This window comes from Aythya fuligula, chromosome 4 (assembly GCF_009819795.1).
Source record: "Aythya fuligula isolate bAytFul2 chromosome 4, bAytFul2.pri, whole genome shotgun sequence".
NCBI lineage: Eukaryota > Metazoa > Chordata > Aves > Anseriformes > Anatidae > Aythya > Aythya fuligula.
In genome coordinates, this window is record NC_045562.1 from 25287194 (window position 1) to 25308523 (window position 21330).

Sequence of the window (21330 nt, forward strand, 5' to 3'; positions counted from 1 at the left end):
AACTGGATTCAGTATTTGGGGGAAGGTGTTGGCTGTCTTCTGACAGTTGGATCAAGACAGCATGATTCATTTTATAATAGATTGGCCTTTGTAAAATAATGACTTTCAGACACTGATTAAGGTGCAATTTAACTGCTGTTTCCCTTCCTTTCCTTTTAATTTAATTCATCTTATTCTGAATAGCTGTAAATTATATTACAAAAGATTCAACTCTGAACATGTTCCTATGACAGAATGAGGACCACAAACCTTTGTTTGCACATATGGCTTAGAGTACTAAAGGTACGTTAAAATTATATTACTCAACGTAACCAAGTGTCCTTCAGTGCATCTGCAAATACAATTTGCTTCCATTTTCACATCATTTTAGATTGTCAGAATGAAGTAACTTTAGCCTAAGTACAACTAAAAGACTGGAGTTCAACAGTGGCAATAGGGTCAAAATTTGTTCCTATCATAACCCTGGATATTCTTGACAGTTATAGGTATCAGGCTCAGATTTTTTCCACTGATTTAAAGACAACTCAGCTGCAGCTATTACATACGTCCCTTTGTTTGGAAACCAACACTTTTGCTACTTTTTTAATGGTATCACAACTGATTTCAACATGAAAAATATTGTCAATATTTTTGCCCATTTCCTAAATGCGGTCATTATATACCTAGCAGCATTGAACACATTTTTGTTTTCACTTAGCTGTTTTCAGAAATAGGATGTTTGTGTTTGTTCTGACCCCTCAGTTCAAAAAATTATCAATCCTTGTGACATGCTGCAAATACAGACTGTTATGATTCTTTTTAGCTGACTTAAGAGGAAGAAGAATCATATGAAAAAAATGAATAAACCACTTAAATTTGCTCTGAACTTAAGTATACCTGAACGCATGGCATCTTTTTGAATACTTTCATAATCATGCCAGTCCTTCCTTTTCAATCCATCAGTCCAGGTGAACAGCTGTCCATCTCCCAGCCCCAATGGAACTGTCTGCAAAAATAGCAAATAAACAAACAAAACAAAACAAAAAAACAACACATATAAATATGCACATATGTGTACTGTTTGCATTATTAGAGAACAACATTGATAATATGGCATTAGTGAGCAAAACATTCAGTCTATCCAGTGCAAATACTGAGCCCTGACTGTGGAAAATTAAGCTACTATTCCAAATACTGTGAGAAAACTATGAATTTATATGTTAACTAAGTTATTTATTTAAGTATGTCAAACACATCCGTAATATTTCTATTAGCGTCTTGCTATAGCTACTACGCAAGAAGTTTATGGATGTTAAATGGACCACTAAAACAGCAGGCTGTCAAAAATGCCTCATTCTTCAACTCAGGAAGTACCTCGATTCATTTTTGGTTAAATTCTCATTTCTACAAGATTGGAGTTATAGTTACTCAACACCTCCCAACATTTCCCTTTAGCTTTGGAGTTTCCTGGAATGGCCAATGATGAGTTATTAATGTTCATATAAGGCCAGGCTCACTGCCTTAGAGAGGCAGAATACAGAGACCCCCAAGGCACTTCCAAATCAGTTGATCTGTATGTGTGGTAAGAGAAAAAAAAAAAAACAAACAACCCCTTTCCCCATCAGCCCCCCTCCCCCAAAACAAAACAAAACAAACAACTAGCAAAACAAAAAAAGAAGCATTCATGCAACATGCAGCTTTTGCTTTCCAGACTCCAATTTCCCACATAAAGCTAAGAAGAGCTTTTATATTCTACCATAAATTAACTTTCCAGAGCTTTGAATTTTTTTTTTCTCATTCTTTCTGCCAAATGGTAGTATTTTAACTAAAATAAAATAGAAAAGTACCATTAGAAGTACATTAGAAGTAAACAAAATTTAGATCTGTAAGAGGTATTACAAGGCTGTAGAAGGTTTCAAGTAACATTAGCCATTTTCCAAATGCTTACTTTATGAAAAACGTGGTTTAAAAAGGTGTAGCAAATTCTGATAAACAAACAAGATGATTTACCATATCTGTGCTGAAGAAAGAGAAGAAGTGATTTGTTGCTGCTTACGAGTAACAGAGAAAATCTTATTCTGTTAATCCTAGGTTTGAACTGGCATACTGTGCAGAATGTATAATATGCATATGTATAATGCATATTACAAATGCTGTTAAGCATGTTCAAAGGATGTGTGAAAACACACTTGAAAAGCAGTTCTGGGGAAACAACATTTGATCAGCCTTCTTCTGAGAAATATTTTGAAATCTCAACAAAAAAACTCAGGCACATGTAAGAGTGATGCTCTGAATGTATGATGCTTCTTCATGTATGAAGCACGTGAACCAAACAAATGAGTTACTGAGGAACAACAACCTCATTAAGTTAACATGACCTACTTTTTTATTTTTAATATTGAAGGTGGGTAGCCTACATTTCATATTACTGAAACACAATCCAGCCTGGGTTCACTCCTCTATTGCAACTTTTGCAGATGTACTCCAAGACAACGTTTTTCTTTTAATGTCTTAACATATATCAGAGGTTCACACCTGGAAGAACTGAAGAACAAAAGATACATGTATTCTGATAAAAGTATTTCATCCAACCTTTCATGGCCTCAAAATGAACTCATTAATTTCAATAATTCTTGTGTTCAAATAATAATATTACCATTTGAACTTTATCAAGCAGCTTGTTTCTTAAAGTCAGAAACACAAGGTAGAACAGAGTTTTACATGATTCTTGAGCCCAGCTTCCTAAATTAGCCATTTCAAAGCATATTAACTGGCTCTTTTAAAAGTGAGGCACAGACAGATTGACTTAAATTAAACTTCTGCCTCTTCTCAACATGGGCACAGCCAGTGTGAATCTCCTGGTTGTAAGAATTCAAGACTATCAGAACTATCAAAAGCATGACAAACTTCACTTTTGTGACAATTTACTCCTGTGCTGGTCCCTTTCCCTAAAAACAGTGATTTAAATAGCAAACTTGCAGCACTCTGAAAGGAAGCTGGGTAGTACAGTTAGCAGCTGGTTTCCTGTTGCCTATTTGCATTTTGATGCAACACTCTTAAAAAATATTAATTACTTGTAGTTACTTTACCTGATAACATTTACAAGTCTAATGTACTACAAGGCCCTCTTGCAAACATAATATACTTAAGTAAATAAATTCACTAAAATTAATCTAGCAGAAGGATAAATATAAATCCAAATACTCTGAAATACATAAGTAGCAAGCTGAAATCTTGTTGTGGCTCAAATTTTAGAAAAGCTACATTGCCCTAGAAGGAAACAGGTAACAAACAAACCCCAAAGTACAGTGTTGGATACATCATAAGTATGTCGTAACAAACTTGTGTTTTGTTATACATGAACTAACTGCCTCCTGTAATGGCTAGGCCCATGATTCCTTGATAACGTTGCTGCTTGCAAATACACAAAAGACAGAACAGCAGCACATCCCATGGTCAATCTCAAGGCGAGTTTTGAGTAGCTGAATACAAAGTCACTTCATAATATAGGATGTTGTGGTGGCTTTACTCAGGTGGGCAGCCAAGTTCCACCACAACCGCTCTCTCACTCTCCCTCTTCAAAGGGAAAGGGGAGAAAATGCGATGCCAAGGGCTCAATGGGTTAAGATAAGGTCAAGGAGATCACTCAACAATTATCGTGATGGGCAAAACAGACTCAGCATACGGAGATAGTAAGATTTATTGCCTATTACTAACAAATTACAGAAGTGAGAAACAAAGGAAAGAAAGCAAAAATGCCTTACTCCCATCCACCCTCTTCCACCTCCTCCCCCTGAGCAATGCAGGGGAATGGGGGAATGAGGGCTGCTGTCAGTCCCTATCGTTTCATCTCTGCCGCTCTTTCTTGGTCACTCTCTGCCCCTGCTCCACGTGGGGTCCCTCCCACGGGATGCTGTCCTTCCCGAACTAACCCTGCGGGGGCTTCCCACAGGCAGCAGCTCTTCAAGAACTGCTCCCACATGGATCCGTACCACGGGGTCCATCCCCCAGGAGCAAACTGCTCCAGCACGGACCCCCCATGGGTGGCAGCTCCCCCCAGACCCCCAGATCCTCCGTGGGCTCCTCTCCACAGGCTGCAGCTCCAGCCCGGGGCCTGTTCCTGCAGGGGCTCTCCATGGGCCGCAGCCTCCTCCAGGCCATATCCACCTGCTCCACCAGGGGCTCCTCCACAGGCTGCAGCATGGAACCCTGCTCCCCCATGGTACTCCACGGGCTGCAGGGGGACAGCCAGCTTCACCATGGTCCTCACCACAGGCCGCAGGGGACTTCTGCTCCAGTGCCTGGAGCACCTCTCACTGACCATCACTTCTTCTTCACTGACCATGGCGCCTTCTCATTCCTCTCTCTCTCCCAGATGCTGTCTGGCAGTGTTGTTTTTTTTCTTTGTTTCTTTCTTTCTTTGTTTTTGTTTGTTTGTTGTTTTTGCTTCCCTGTCTTAAATATGCTATCACAGAGGTGCAAAAAATATTGCTTATTGGCTTGGCTCTGGCCAGCAGTAGGGCCCTTATCTAACATAGGGAAGCTTCTAGATTCTTTTCACAGAAACCAACCCTATGGCCCCCAGCTGCCAAAACCTTGCCACTTAAACCCATCACAGATGTGTTAACAGATCCTGATTATCTGAAATTTTACTGAACACATATTCTACCATAAACTGATAGGCTAAACTGAAGTAACATTAGCCACCCAGCATAAATATAAATGCTAAAATGAGCAATACCTTTTGTTGCCTTTCTTTAGGATTAATGCAGCCTTACTGATGATTAAAAAAATCATGCTATCAAACACTTCCAGCATAAAATTGGGATTAGACATTTAAAGAAATAATCAAATAACATTATGTTCAAGCCCATATTTGAAAAATATAAGAAGGATTATTAATCTGTGGCTAAGTAAACTACTGAGCAACAGATCGTGGGAGACAAGGTAGGCTGGAAAACACATACTGGGTATTTGCATGTTCCCACTTCCCATATAGCTAAACAGGAACAACACAACAACACTGGTGTAAAATCTTAGTCTATAGTTCTGGAACTGTGTGTACACCAAAAGGCAAGAATACTCTTTGGTATGCTTGAGGCACAAAGGCATGGTACGACTGGAGAACTTTATGGTTCCTCCCCAGATATTCAGCAGGGCTTCTTTCCAGTGGAAACCAGAGTGTAAGAAAAGAGAAGGACCAGGCACCCACAAGCACTTCACCCTAACACAGAAGCAATGCAGTCGGAGTCATGAGGCTTGAGGCTTGAAGGTGCTCCTACACAACCAGATTTCCCATGGCCCTCCTGATCGGCTTTTGTTTTAGGTGTCCTTTCAGATTGACAGCCATGGTTAAATTCAAGGTCTGACCATTGCAAACTGGATTCCTATATATTTAAAATACTTTTCTCTTTTGTGAATATACCAAATGAAATCAGCTGAAATTCCTTTGCTTCAAAAAATCAGGCCATAGATTCATAGTAGTGCTCAAAAGCAAAAAGCACTCAATTTAGTCATATTAAATATCACTACTGCCTTCTTGGATTTAGTGACTAATTGCTTACTGGCTTGTGAAACAATTTTTAACCAGACAAACTTTTAGTTACACATATTCTTTAGTGCTACGTTATTATATGGAAATGAGAAACCAGCAGAGAAGACAAGCTGAAACATGTTTAGGGTTTTCCCCTCCAAAACGTTTCAGTAAGTTACTCACAAATAGTGCAATCGGTCTCTACAGCCCTTAGCCTCTTGAATTTAAGAACTGTTTTTTTTATCATTGCAACACTATGAAAATAGTGAAAGTCACTCTGCATACAAAGAGCTGTATTGTGACTGGATGTCAAAAAAATCCTACAACAATTTATCATCCAACCATTTGTTACAACTAGTATGCAGCTGTGAGTTGCACATTTTTAAGTGTTTTGGACCAAGAGGGATTACCCACCTACAGCAACATTACATACAACATCTGCCTTACTATTTCATTTTTACATTAACCTCAAACCTTTGGGGATGCAAGACTGATAAAGTACTACATGGACTCAGAAGATCCTTCTCCTCTAGAGAAGATTCAACATCTGGTTCAATTACAGAGAATACGATGAGCCCAAAAAATATCACAATTATCAAAAAAATCTTGCTCACAGACTATTAGATTCCTCACAGGGAAAAAAAGCTTCTCTGCTGTGACATTTGAAAGCTCAAACTCAGAAACAAGTGCCTTCATTGAATAACTCATTTATTTTTAATTTCACTCTGCGGAGACAGACAATTAAATGGGTCTCATGCAAAGGAAGATGATATATCAGTGGAAATGCACCTTTCTAAAAAATACAAGAGATAATTACAGATTCACTTTGAGCCTGAGGATTTACTCACTAGCTCTAGGGTTATTTTACTGAACACCAATATACAAGCAACTACTGCATTAACAAAACATCATTAAAGCTGATCAGCATAACCATTTCCAATTGTTTAATGAATTTCAGGAAATAATCTTACACACAACATAGGCACTTGTTCCTGCTCAGGAAAGAAGCACATGGGAAAGAAACGTGGCATAGAAGCACTGACATTTGACATTTTCAGGGATGTTTCAAGAGAAGATAAAGGGAACCACTGTCTGATTCACCTTCATTCTTGAAACAAAAGATTCTGTACAGTGTTTTTAAACAGTGTTGCATAAAAAAGACAAATCACTATTTTTTCCCTCTTCCTAACACAGATGAGCCCTGACCAACTACTGTTTTTGAACTAGACAAGAAAACAAAAAAAAAAAAACACAAACAACAAAAAAAAAACACAACACAACCAACCAAAAAGAAAAACCAACCAAACAACAACAAAAAACAAAACAAAACAAAACAAAAAAACAGAAAACAAAACTGAAAAAAAAAATAAAATTAATTGAGCAATGAAATCCTTTCACTTACCAGAATAAAGCTAAGGATCGTTTTTCAAAGTGCTGGTATCATTGGATATACCACCATATGTCTATTATAAATCAGCCCCAAAATCGCAAGGTGTCCATTTTCTAAATTTTAGTTCTGCTATCATTACAAGCATAAGAACACAAACATTCTCATGAAGCTTCCTTTCCAATAAGTGGAACAGTCAAGAAAACTACTTAGTTCTAAAGATTTCCCTTTTTTTCTTATGCTAAATTTTAGCACAAGACTATTAAAGTGAAATGTTAGCAATGTAACACCCAAAATTTGAAGTCAAAGGCTCTCCCACTTCCAAACAGAAGCAGCATCCACAATGGTGCAGTGTGGTTTCAGCTGAGGAAATTCAGGAGGAAAACCAAAATACTATTTCCCCTAAGGAGGTGCTTGCTACAAGGCAGCCTAATCTAGCAAAAAAAAATAAAATAAAATAATAATAATAAAAAAAATATCTAAACATCACACTATCCCATCTCTGCCTTTATGCTTAATCTCTGACCATTGCCTGGGTGGCTCTCCTTCCCTGCAACTCTTCAGCATTAGACTAACAAATAAAAAAGGTCTCACATCTGAACTTCCCATGTATAACTGAGACCTGTATAGAAGCACTATGCAGAGTGAATAGGGACAATACAGTCATTAAGCGCCTACGAAGTTCCCATCACCATAAAATGAAAGTATTAAGTCTAGTGTTTTGGATCCACCGTGATCTTCTCTAAACATAACAGGAGCAGGCAATGCACAGCTTGAAAATACCCACTGATAGCTTCGAACCCACAGGCTACATGCTTCTCAGAGTCCTTCTCCAGGATTCTGTCCCTCTATGAGGGGTCAATTGCTGCAGCGGATACTGGGATGGACTGCAGGTGGTGGGCAGCAGCTGTCCTTCCTGACAGAGCAACCAGCAATGTTCATGGACAGTCCCAGGTGGTCCTGCACCGCTGCTGGCCAGCCATCGCCTTCCAAAACTGCTGTCTCTGGGGGCAGCACTTCAGGGACACACCAGAGATGCCTGGGGAGAACTGGAGGGACATTCACTGTAGGGACCTCCCTCTACAGCACACACCTAAACACACACACCAAGCAAACAACTGCCCTCAAGCTGAGTACACTCATTAGGCTGCAAGACACTAAGGATGATGTAAATGTTGTGCAGTAAAATGTAGACAACTAGTACTTGCCAACAAGAGAAGGTGGCAAAGGCTCTAATGCTCAGAATATTTCAATGAGAAGAAAAAATCAGAACAGATCCATGAATAAAAAGCCAATTCACTATTTTTTCCCATTTTTAAGTAATTAAAAGGCACATAATTAGTGCCTTTTAATTACTTTTTTTTTTTTTACTTTATTTTTAAGTAAACTTAAAACTTTTTTTTCCCCAAAATATGAAAATAAATCACCATCTAAATCCTTGACTTGACGCGATACAATATAGAGTTGAGGATATGATAAATTTCTTCATATGCTCAGATTTCCCGTGCCATTTATTTGTTATGCGACAGCAAATAAGTGTTCATTGCGCTGACATTTACATTAGTTGAAATAATTAGCCCAGCACATCAAAAAAAGGGCAGCACTTGATTTACTCTGCGACATCTGAATAACTCAAGGTTATTTCATTTCTGAAACACTTACATCAGACTTTCAGGTTCTAGAGTATCATGGACAAGCCAGTAACATCATGCCATAAATTCCAAATTGAAGTTGTTAATAAGGTTATTTAGAAAATACCAAACTCCCCAAGCATTTCATGACTGAGAAATTTTATAGATGGGTATAAAATTTGTTATTGCTGCACTACAGTTATATTGATGAAGTCACAAACGTGAAGGAAAAAAAAAAAAAAAGCTATAACATGGGTTTTAAAAACATCGCAACTTCCTATTTATTGACCCAGTGGACAGATGCTTGAGCAATGGGTGTACGAGAACTCTGTAAGGATGCATTTGCCTACTGGAGAGTTTTGATTTATCATGTCAAACTGTGCAAGACTGTAAATGCCTAATAACATACATAGGGATGAGAAGACTAACAGCTTCTTTAGCGCTAATACAGTCTTGCATTCATCATTCCTGCATGAAGAACTTGTGGTATGCACTGTCATTCAGGAAACAAAATTTTAAATGAATACATTTTAAAAGTTATCAGGAAAATGATTCATGAACTCCTATGTTGAATACACCAGGTGACACCCCAAGGAAAATTCTAAGCTTTTCCACCCTGGTATATAGCAGGGTAGGCCCAACATGTATATGTCTATATCTATTTCCCTCATTTCTTTCAACATCTAACATTTCTAAAATATTCTTTATCACCTCAATAAAAGGATTGGGGTAATTTCATCTATTCTGTCATACAAACAACAAATTACATAGTAGCATCTCTTATTATTATAAAAGAGAAACAACCAGAAAGTTGAAATTTTTCTTTCCTAACTGCTAAGAATTATTCAGGCAATGGAGGCAAAAGTATTCAAATCCCCCAAAGATTACAGCTGACTGGGACAAAAGAACACCAAGTTTCTGGGCACATCAGAGCATGTCTAACCAGATTTTTCTGTATTTCAGATACTGCCCTTTCATTTGGTACAACTATGAAAGGTCTGGCTCCCCCAGTTCCAAGTGTTTATACCTACTGATACTATGCCCCTGACCCTTGTCTTCCTAAAGCTAAACAGAGTCAGCTCTCAGCTTCTCCCCGTGAGACAGACACTCCATCTCTTTAGGAGAGGGATAAGGGTATGGTCCATTCTGTGGGAAGGAGATAAAAAGCACTGAGTTCCATAGGAATTTGGACTCCTGTGTACCTACTGAACCTGAACACCATGAATTGTGACCTACAAAGTCTAGCAGTGAACTCTGGCTTCCTAAATGACTACAGGACAGGAGTTAGGATCTGCACTGATGGCATAATAAAAAAAATTTATCAGAGAAAGCAACTCCCACGTCTTTCTGCCTGGTGATCTAGGCTGCTAACTGATTTGCTCAATAACTAAAACAACACCCAAACCAATCTTTTCTTCAAGTTTTATTTTCCACTTGTCTCAATTTCAACTTTGCGAAAAGAAACCAAACTAGAATAACATGAGCTCCTATGACAGCTCCAAATGAACTGAACCACATGTTGATAGTGTGCCAATTGACCAATTCATTTCCTTCTTGCACTTGCCAAAGTCAAGAAAGAGTGCTTTCCCAGCACAACAGGGTAACCTTGCAGGAAAGTCTACATCTGTACTTGATTATTAATTTTCAGCAGCTTTAAAATCATACCTGAAGTTACTTTAATGCTGCTTGTTTTTAATGAGTGCCTCTTTTGGAATTTATTTTTACTTTGAAAAACATGAAAGGTTCAAAGATAGTCAGCAGGACTTTTGCCAATATGACTATTGCTTAAGTTTTGAAGTGAAGATTATTAAGACCCTTCCAACGAACAATGTCAAGGACAACTGTGAATAACTCCTGAATTAATTATATGATAGATATTAATTATTTTTAAAAACTGTCATACAGTTACAAGAAATTTTAAGTATGTACTTTATATACACAAGCTTTCTCTTCTCCTTTAAACCAGTGAAAAAAATCAACAAATAAAACCCAATGTCCATGCCAAAGAATCAGGCTGTTAATAATTTTGCTAACTCTTAAAACATCGTTTAAAAACAGGGGAGAGAGAAGGTGGGAGAGAGAGAGATCTATTTACTGTTTAGGGACTGTTTAATTTTTTGACTACTTGCAGTTTTCAATATTGCAAAGATGAGTAATAAAGATATAGCTTATTGCTAATAGATTTTTCAGATAAGCATATTTTTCCTCATGTTTAGAATAACCTCTGTACATTTTCACTTTGGAAAGAATGCTGTTTTGTATTAGCCACTTCAGCAACTCAAGACACAAAGTGGTTTTGGAGGATTCAAGTGTCAGGTGTTTTAAGCACAAAATTGTTTCCCACTTTGAGGAATCCATTCAATAGTGATGGATAGCCAGATTTTCTTATGCTAACATACATCTAAAATCATTTACCTTTGAACTTCCTATAATAAAAGCTCATCCTCTATTATCCTTTAATACACATAAAGTACTGAAAACATTTTAGAAACTGTACAGAATGAAGAAATTAAAGGAGTCAGTAGTCTTTAATGAGAAAACCTCAACTTTGTTGTCTCATGCAACAGTATATCAGAAGCATTTTCTATTTTTTCCTTTGGTGCACCTTGCACTTCTCAAAAATTTCATTTTATTCATGAATGTAACTTTCTTCAAACCTCTGTGGTACAACTGATAACAACTTTGCAGCAAATCTGATACCTCTGACCCAGCAATATTAGAAAAAAATAGCTACCATTTATTACTTTTCTTTTAAAAATAACCCAAGCTGACCAATATTTTCAATAGAAATGGATTTTTGGCATATTCTGGTGTAATAAAATTGTTGTTATAGAAAGGTCAGATACAGAAACTTATTTTAGGCAAACTTGCTATCTTGCATGCTTTAGCAATAAAAAAATAATATGTTACAAAAATTGAGTTTCTGTAGCAATGGAGAACATATTCCATTTTATTTTTTTTACCTACAATATAAGGTGAAACTTAATTTAGCCTCTCAGAGTATTTGTAAAAGCTAATAGCCTTCTACAAGTATATTCTTCAATTGTTACAAAAGAAGAGTAATAGATTTTTTAATAAAGGCTTTCATGAGCTTTAAATTCTAATCTCTATAGATAAATTACCTTACTACAAAACAGCCACTCATACAGGTAAAACACAGTAACTTTTTACTTTACACAGCTGACTGAACATTTTACAAAAAAATAGACAGACAGATAGATAAGTTTATGAAGTATTTTTGAAGTTCTTCCCTGATCCATGCCACAAAATAATTCATATTCCAAGAGCATTGATTTGCAGCATACTAAAGGTTTTGGCAATGTCCATACGAAATCTGTGGTTTGTGTGGAGAAAGAAAACATTTCACTGTCTTGCTGAGTGCCAAATAGGGCTCACCTGTTTACAAATACTCTAGATTATCTATTTTAGGAAGTGAACTTTTATGCAAAAAAAATAAGTTGCAGAAAATAACGTTGTTCCTATTAGGAGCTTCTTCCTTCCTGCACCCATCAGCTCAAGAATTTATTAAAATATACCATATAAATGTGTCATTAATAACTTATTTTGGAATTTCCAATTTGGGTTATAGCAGATTAAAGAAAACAAAACCTATTTTGATTAATAGAAGTAATGAACCTACATTGGAAACAAATTTTTATCTTGCATTTTAAAGAAGACCTTGAATCAAACTAATCAGCTCAAATGTCAACACCAATTCTTATCAGTAGGCTTCTGATACTCCACTGTATGTATTGTTACTCTCTCTCTCTCAAAGAAATCTTTCCTTATGTCAGCATTGGACAGAAATTTCCCACTGTCTAAGAGATTTTCAGTCAAACTCCAAAGACTACTGCAGAAGGGAAGCTGATTAAACATAACTGACAGGTATGCATTCTCGTTCAGCCTTCAGCCTTAAGAGAGTACGAAGCTGTCCTCTTCCAAGGTCTTTGGAAGCACGACAATTTTTGTGTGAAGTCAGTCCTGGTTTACTGAGGCTGATGGCAGTCTTACTACTTATGCCAGCATGATGAAATTTGGATCTAAAGCAAGTTTAGGTGGCTGTACACGTTCATGGTCGAACACATGGGATGTCTAAAATTCATAAATTTTTTAAAAAGATAAAAAACAGTTCCTAAACTGACTTAGAGAAATTGTTTCACCTAACTTTGCCTATGTGAAATTGCATTTTATTCAGGCTGCACTATAACCCTTCCTCCTGGTTTTAATAAAGTGGATTTAATTTTTTTTTTCCCACCTCATCATGCTTTCTGAATCTTACTTAATTCTGAGCTCATTCCATTCCCAATCTCATACACATTTCCACACTTACTTTCTTTTCTTTAAAATGTTTGCTGCTGTTTTTTTTTTTTTTTTTTTTTTTTTTTTTTTTTTTTTTTTAACTCTGTAAAAATAAAGAAAATTGAGGAAGATTTGGTAGAGAAACATTGTTTAGCATACTCCTTTCACATGAGAAAAAGGTTTTAATCTCTTACTAGCTGAAGAATAACACCAGGATACCATGAATGCCTTTATATACTAGAAAAGATTTCGATCCTTTAACTAAATCCACTTAACTGCTGGAACAGGTTAATTAACACTGAAGTTCTAAAGAATCTTATTACTAAGATATTATGACAGCTCCTGTTGCCTTTTTCTTCATTTTAAGGTGAGAATAACACCACATCACATATCCTTCCTTTCTTGAAATGCTCAATTCTCACACATATGTGAAGACAAGTATCATGAGCTCAAAAATGATAAACCCACAGAAAGGATATTTAACAACAGAATTTTATACAGTCACTAGTCTCAAGCTATTTCACGTGCTTGGATTTCATCGATACTATTTATTTATTTATTTTTAACAGGGAAACAGAAGTAAAAATGCCAGCATTTTAATCAACTTCTTGGGCTACTTGCTCAACACTCAACATTATTTGCTTTTTCTTAATAGTTCTTTTTCTCTCGTTTCACTTACAAACTGTTTTCAATTATTGTCTTTATTCATTTTAAATCGGTTATCCCATACATAATAAACTAGTAACAAATACATAATTTGTGTTAATATGATAGCTATTTTATAAACAGAAGATGGTATAGTTTCAAGAGTTTTTAGGTGAAACCTCTACATTTATTTTCAATTCCAATAAAATTTTTTTTTTTTTTTTTTTTTTTAGAGTAGTAGGATCTAAAGAAGGTAACTTAGATTTCAAAAAATCAAGAAAACTGTATTGTACGTATGTCACCTATGTACATATGTGAACAGAAAAAATGGGGAGAATAAGTTGCACTTATTCTTCCTCTCTAAATTCATTGGGAGGGGCAAATTCACACTTAAACTTAGAAGAAACTACTAGACGATATACACAGCCTTACACAGATGATACTTGCTGTATGATCTTACAAAGGTCCATGCAAAATCATAATTAACATACATAAATAAAAACCAATATATCTTGGGTCAAAATGTCATTCTCCACATTTGTAAAAATTGGGTTATCTCTAAGGAAAAGCAGACTGCCTGTTGTGTTGTTATGACTAATTATTATAATTATTATTATTGAAATGCCAATAGTACATTACTATAGCAGGTTTTAAGGCACACATGAAAGTGCAAAATTTGATGATCATTCACAGAATCATGAAAATATATCTGGAAGCTCCTTTGAGACATAATCTACCTCAAATTAGGACCAGGTATACCTAAAACACTTCCTTGAAGTATCTAACTAATCTTCCATTGCAGACCTCCAATACAGAGACTGCACAATCTCTCAAGGCAATATACTTCAATGCTTCATTATTCTTGCAATTAGAAAACTTCCCCTTTCATCTAACCTGCATTACTTGCCATAATTTAAGCCGTTTATTTCTTTGTTCTTTCCACCAGGGACAGGAATAACGTATCTCCTTTCCAGCAGCTACATTTCATAGACATGAAAATTATTCTCTCCTCTTGACTAAATGCACTTACTTTTTCAACTTCTCTTCATCTCTTGTTGCTGACCCCAGGAATATACAAACCTTTGAAGAAAACTGTATTATTTTGTTAGTAATTGGGCAAGACTAAGAATGGGAAGTACATACTGCTTATTAAAAAAAAAAAAAAAAGCAAATAAAAACATATCAACGCTAACTGGACAAAGAAGACACGTACCTTGAGGCAATCAATTTCCTGAAAGCAAGAAAGACTAAGCTATAAATTGTAATATGCTTTTACCCTCTCTGACTGACAATAACATAGCCTAACATACCCCTGTTATGCAGTTATATACTTTACATTTCCAACCCAATCTTACACTTCTTTTATGGAGCAGCAGTGAACTCTCTTTACTGAAAGTGGACAAATGACTGAAATGTTTATAAGTAATTAAGCCAATAAAGATAAAATTACATCACAGACCTGCAAAGATACTCAAGTTCAACAGGATTCATATACTTAAAGTTACCAGAAAAAAACTATTAGCAATGATGATCTAATAGGTCCTGTCCTTCTCCTTTTGTGCCTGCAATAGGACTGTTTTTTTCCCTAGTCATGAGAACACACTTAAAGAATTCAGGTATGCACAGAAACTCTTCCCCAGGTGGGAGAATGGGAACAGGACTGGAAGGAGAGTACATTTATGAGAAATTTTAATGAACTATTTTCAATTCAAACAATGACCTCATTTTTTTTCCTCTGAACTAAAAAAACTTTGAAATTGGACAAACAGATTATCTTCTCTGTCTAATGCCATTTAAGCTGACCTTTCCATTTTATGCCAATAGTTTTCAATTACAGAACCAATCAGTATATTTCACTAAAAGGAGTACTGTGATTAATTAAATCTAATTTTATCAACAGCCAGAATGTGAATAGCATATTAAAGTAAGGTGAAAGAACAGCTTTGATTGATACACTGAGTTTTAATTTGTAATTCCTTGTCTCCCACTCTTTTGGTGGGAATTTACGGTTACACATCATTGAACAGGGTAAGCTACTGTAACTCAAACATAACTTTAAAGATTTGACCTTCAGCTTTTCTATGACTTTTTTTTTTTTTTTTTGCCTGTAGTATATAAACACCAAATTGATAGGTCTGGAGCTGTGTGCTATGTGAACAGATCTTAAACATAAGATACTATTAAAAAAAAAGAAACAAAAACAAACAAACAAAAAAACCAGACAGACATTGAAAATAATTACCACAGTTCTTTTGAGAGAAGAAGCTATACCCTCCTTTGCTAAATGCTGCTTTTATAGATTTTGAAAAATTTCTCCCTGCCTCATGTCCAAAGCCAGGAATTTAAATGTGTTTACTTATTAATATAAACAGCCTAATTTTCATAGTACCCACAGTTCCTACTGATGGCAGCACTTAAGTTTGAAGATGTAAGTTTTAGTTACTGTATTTAAGGAATTTATACTTGAGATCCTCCTGTGGTGTTGGGCAGATGAATACATGAAATTATTTTGATTCCACTCGGGCTGTGTAAGTTCTGCAAGAACTACCACAAACAAAGAAATGGTACTACACTTGCTATAGCCCTCACCTCTGAAAAAAGGTGCTGCAGCCTGGTTTTACAGACCATTTCCATCACCCCCTCCTTTGAGGGCAGGCTTTCCAGTACACTCAAGACAACAGACCTTCCTGCCCACCCCCTGCTGGGTCACAGCAGCGGTGCTGGTTAACCTGGCCCTTGCAGAGGTTTTCTCCCTAGCATGCTCGCGTCTTCCTGAAGGCTGGATCTCACCAGGTCTCCTGGCTGAGAGCTTCGGAGTGTCGCCATTCTGCCTTTGCTAAGTCCCTGTGCATAAACATAAAACACACTAATTCCCTTTGTGCTGCCTTGGCTGAACTCAGTATCCTTACGTTGCCCAACAGATCCAATATCCTGCTATGCTTCAGTGGCTCCAAGGCAAACTCCAGGGCTCCCTTAAAGGCCAATTCTCTCTACAACCAGGACAATTACTGCCATGTAGACACACAGAAAAAATGATATTATCTCAGCTAGCACCATGAAGCAGCTATTCTTTAAAAACTGACTTTTTACCAGTGACTGTTACAATTATGGGGATTAATATTATTAGTCCCTTTTTTCTCTTAGCTGGATATTTCAATACACAAAAAAACTGAACTTTAAAATGTCTCAGGTCTGGAGAGGAGTCAAAAAGGAAACACATTAAATTGTCAGCTTAATATATATTGGAATACATGGAGACATTAAATTTCACTTTTCATCTATGAATATTAAACATTAATGAGGTCTCAGGTACAAAGACATTCAAGTGAAACATCAGAGAGCTATGACTTAGTTCTTAAATAGAGAAAGAAAGTTCACTAGGGAAGCTAATAAAGGTCACAACCACAGAAATACCATAAAACCAGAATATACAATAGAGGAAAAAGAGAGATTCAAGTAAACCTCATTTTAAAAGGACTATTGAGAAAGACACACTTTCACAAGCAAAATTTTCATGTAAAACACAAAGAAATTGAAAGTAATTAAGTACATAGTCCTAGTCACAGAAGTCTTTCTAACAGACTAATGTTCGAACTGAGGGCCCACACACATCTCTTGCATTGGGTGGACTGAACACAACTTGTAGATCTGACAAACATTAAAATGACAAATTCATAAGCACAAACAAAACCATAGTAATAGCTGCACCCTGATGATCCTTGTCTCTCATGTCTCCAATCCTGGAGACTTCAACGCCAACAGCTATAGAAGCAGTAGTAATGAAAATATTAATAAAAAGAAAGAAAAAGAGACTCCTTTCCTCCATCACCCCTGAAGATTTGCAGTTAGGGAGCGAAAACCACCCTGGGAGAGATTCAATTTTTGGAGGCATAGCGTAGCACATTTGACATAAATACAGTGAGGCAAAATTAAATACTAGACGTTACATAGATGAAAATCAAAACTGAAAGTTACAGATCTTCCTAACTTTACATATAAACTAGATCGGTGTATCCAGGCTATTTTTAAAGATGAAATTCTGTAAAACCTGGGTTGCTAGCACATGACAGCTAGCACAGCATATTCATAATATATATAATCCATTTAAACGGTAAATTTTCATTTCTAAATGGTATATTATCTCTCTGGTATACCATGGCTTGGCACTCATACCATACAAAGATATATCAACAGCAAAGTGGTTTGTAAGATATCTCTGAAATGTATTTAAAGATATAGAGTAAGGTTCTTTTATTGTATTACAGTATTTATCACCACATTTATATTAACAGTCACCACACCATGTTACTTTGGAAGAATGGTGTCAATATCTGTATCCTCAGAACTTGCATAGAGCCAAATGGAAGAAGCCCTTTACTTACATAAAGCTGATCAAGTCACCACAAACACTAAATGAAGCAAACCTCTGACAATCATTTTTGAGCAGCTAATTTAAAGCCCCTAGAAACACCTGTGCATATTCATGTGCCTCCCCAAATTTACACAAGTTAATCCTTTAATTGCAGGTGAATAATCAAATCCAGTACAGATGAAGGAGAAGGAAGAAACTGAAGTTATGCTCTTAGCTGTGCTCAGCAGGAATGATATTAACAGAAGACAAAAGGGTGTGTTTTTGTCATTAAATTGAACAGCCATGCCTCTGCACTCATACAAACTGCAGATCTAACATAAAAGAAAACAAAACAAAATTTAATGGAATTTCAGAGTGCAAGCAAATTTTAATAAATGTTTTAGTGGACATCTTTTCTGTAACAGTACCTAGAACAGTTGTAATTATGCTTTTATGATAGTTTCATGACAGTGTCTAAGAGCTCTAGTTAAGAATCTGTGCTCAGCTGCAAAACCTAGTTTTACCCCAAATATGTTTACAATCTAAGTCTAAACAAATGAGGAAAGAAATATAAGCAATGAAACAGTATAATTCATTCAGCATGGGAAATTATATTTTCACTGCACTAAGAACCTAACTAGCGCTAAATTCAAGACACAGTCATAATAACAAAGGGTTTTTCTTTTTTAATTAAGGAATTAGTTCATAGAAGCCTACCTTGTGCTCCTCCCAAGCACCTACACAAAAGTGAGATCAAGGTTTAGGCTGAGCACTACTGGCTGATGAAAGCTAATGTTTCAAAACCTAATGAAAGACCGGTGTAACCTCCAAAACACTTTGGAAGAGCAAAGAAAAATCAAGCAGAGAATACCTCATGTATTAGACTAGAGAGAACAGTAAGGCATAGTCAAAGCAGCAGCCCTCTCTTCCTCTGTCAAGTCCAGGGAGAAAGATACAACAGTAATTTACATGTTGATGCCTGAAAAAATATTCAGTTCTGTGGATGAATAGGAAAGGTTGCATCTCCCTGAAGACAGAGAGTGGAAAAAAAAACACACCTAAGTTTCCTCAAGAAAGACATCACACATTATCCTTAAATCAGAAGCAACTCTTTAGCTTCCTATTTTTTTTTTTTTTCCTATGACCGATCCAGAAACTTTATAAGGTACAATTTTCTTTTTATGTACCCTTGTAATTAAGCAGGCCTGTCAGCTTTTACAGAGTCAACAAGACCCATGCACTGCTGCCTCCCAGTACTTCTTTATCTCCCTCACACAGACACAGCACTGATGACACCGGTGGTGACACCTCAGTGTACTATCTTGTATACCATGTGACACTGCTCTTCCTGAAGAATAAGTGCATGATACTGCCAGGTCTGTAATTCAGTGGTTACCTGTATCAAGCCCATAGATTTCTGGAGTCAAGAAGTGCTACTGTATGTCCAAACCCTACAGAAAGTGTATCACTTGTGTGCTGCAACATCTCCCCCATGACAGGACCCAACTTGGAAAACCCCTCCATCAGGTCCTGGAATGCACACATATACCTGTCCTATGCACAACTTCATTTTCTTCAGGTGTTCTGCATTCAGGAGCAGTTTAAGTCAGGAACTAGCTGACCTTTAAGGTCCCTTCCAACCCGAGCCATTCTACGAAATTCTGTGAAATATATGTTCAAGTATTCATCTACATCAGACAGTCTGTGTTCAGCATCATACGAAATGCTTTATGTATATAAAAGTATCTACATATGCATACGTCTATGTATATGAATAGTTTCTTTTAATGTTTCTGAACAGTTTCATTTCAGCATACAATTATAAATTCTCAATATGAATGAGAATAGTTTTGCTTAAGCTGACCTGAAGATGAACTTGGACCTTCAAGAGAAGTTATAACCAACAGTGGAAGAGCTCTTCCCATAGCAGAGGGGAAAAACCCTTCACTCTTGCTAACAGTCTGTTCTGAGATGAAAAACACCATCATTTTATTTCAAATCTATATCTTTTATCAATATCTGTAGCAAGGGAAACTCAAAGCAATTCATCCAATAAGCAGTTCAACTAAAGCTATCCATTCAACTCAAGCTTCATTCAATTTCTGTGGCAACTGGCTGTAACTTCTTTTTTCATCCATTAACATTTTCTACATCTCTTTAAAGGCTGAGATCATCCTTTGAATCAGTGCTTGATTAATCACCAGGTTTCTGTAGCTAATGCTAGTGCTGAAAGGGAAGACTCACTGCAGAAAAATCTTTCTGAAAATTTTTCTTTCAATTTGTGTGCATATATTACCATAGGTTTTATATAATATATATCTTTTCATCAGTGAATATTTAAAAAGTGATTCTCAAAATAGATTTTATATATATGTAATGCGAAGAATATTTTTCACAAACATTGAACACAAACTTTATGAAAATGCAGCTTAATAGCAAACAATAACATCCTGATCACAGTTTTTTGAATGAATCAGTTTATTAAGAAGCTGTATCATACAGCATACCTTTATTAAAATCTTGCCAGGGCCCTGAGCTCTTCTGCTGTCTGGCTACAGGGGCCCACGGCAAACATGGAGCCCACAGCACTGAGCACGTTCCTTTCCCACCAGTGGCCATGAGCGTGGTAGGGAGGCCACCACAGGGCCAGTCCTGGCCCTTGGGAACCATTTTGGGCTGCCACATGGTCTGGCCTGAGCAACTGCAGCTGCCAAACTGAGCCTGTCCTTGGCCCAGATCCACCCACAGGCTGCCTCCTTGTCCCCACAGACCTGTCCAGCCCTGGTTCCCTTTACTGGGCCTGCACCTATGGGCCCATGTCACCAGGCTTGCCAGGAGCAACCTGACCACCCTGCTTGGCCCTTGCTGCTCCTTGGCACATTATGTACTGAAAACATTCTGCTGTTTCCCTAGGTAAAAAGTATTGAAAGCCAGTTTCAAGTGTCTTTAAAAAAAAAAAAAAAAATCTGTAAATGGCCAAAAAACAGAGATATGGTATCTACAGAAATACAAGTTAAGTGGGTCATCATATTATGTGAACTAATAACAATCATCAAATCTATTAATCGTTATACAATGTAAAGTAATAACAGTATAAAGTTAACTAAAAAGTCAACTACTGTAACCTCAGAACCATCACAACAGAACTCAGACATCAGCTTTGTGAACTGGAAACTAATGGAAGATCACAACTCAAATGTTTTCTCCAGAAAGTTGTTCTTGAGGCCTGAGAGTCATCCAAATGGTGATTTGGAATACTAAAGAAAAACTATACCCAGAAAAGACCATCTGCTCAGGTTACTTGTTAAATGCAACCTCAGGAACATGCTAAGCCTGAGGTGAATTAAATCTGGGGAACAACAGATGGAGGTCAATTTTCTGTGACTTGTGGTGAACCTGAGCTTTCAGACTGCCTCTGGTGAAACCATGCAGTGAACTGGCTTCTGGACTCGCCACGAATCATTTACAAGAAAAAACATCACCCTACTAAGGCCATAATGCGTGC

General features: G+C 36.8%; 1 protein-coding gene across 1 annotated transcript in view; it reads right to left on the minus strand.

Annotated features, from left to right (window-relative positions):
- Nucleotides 1-21330, minus strand: part of GALNTL6 (polypeptide N-acetylgalactosaminyltransferase like 6) — a 466324-nt gene that overhangs the window by 295052 nt on the left and 149942 nt on the right. The window contains 1 exon segment of the mRNA XM_032187262.1: nucleotides 877-985. Coding sequence (XP_032043153.1) covers nucleotides 877-985 — 109 coding nt within the window.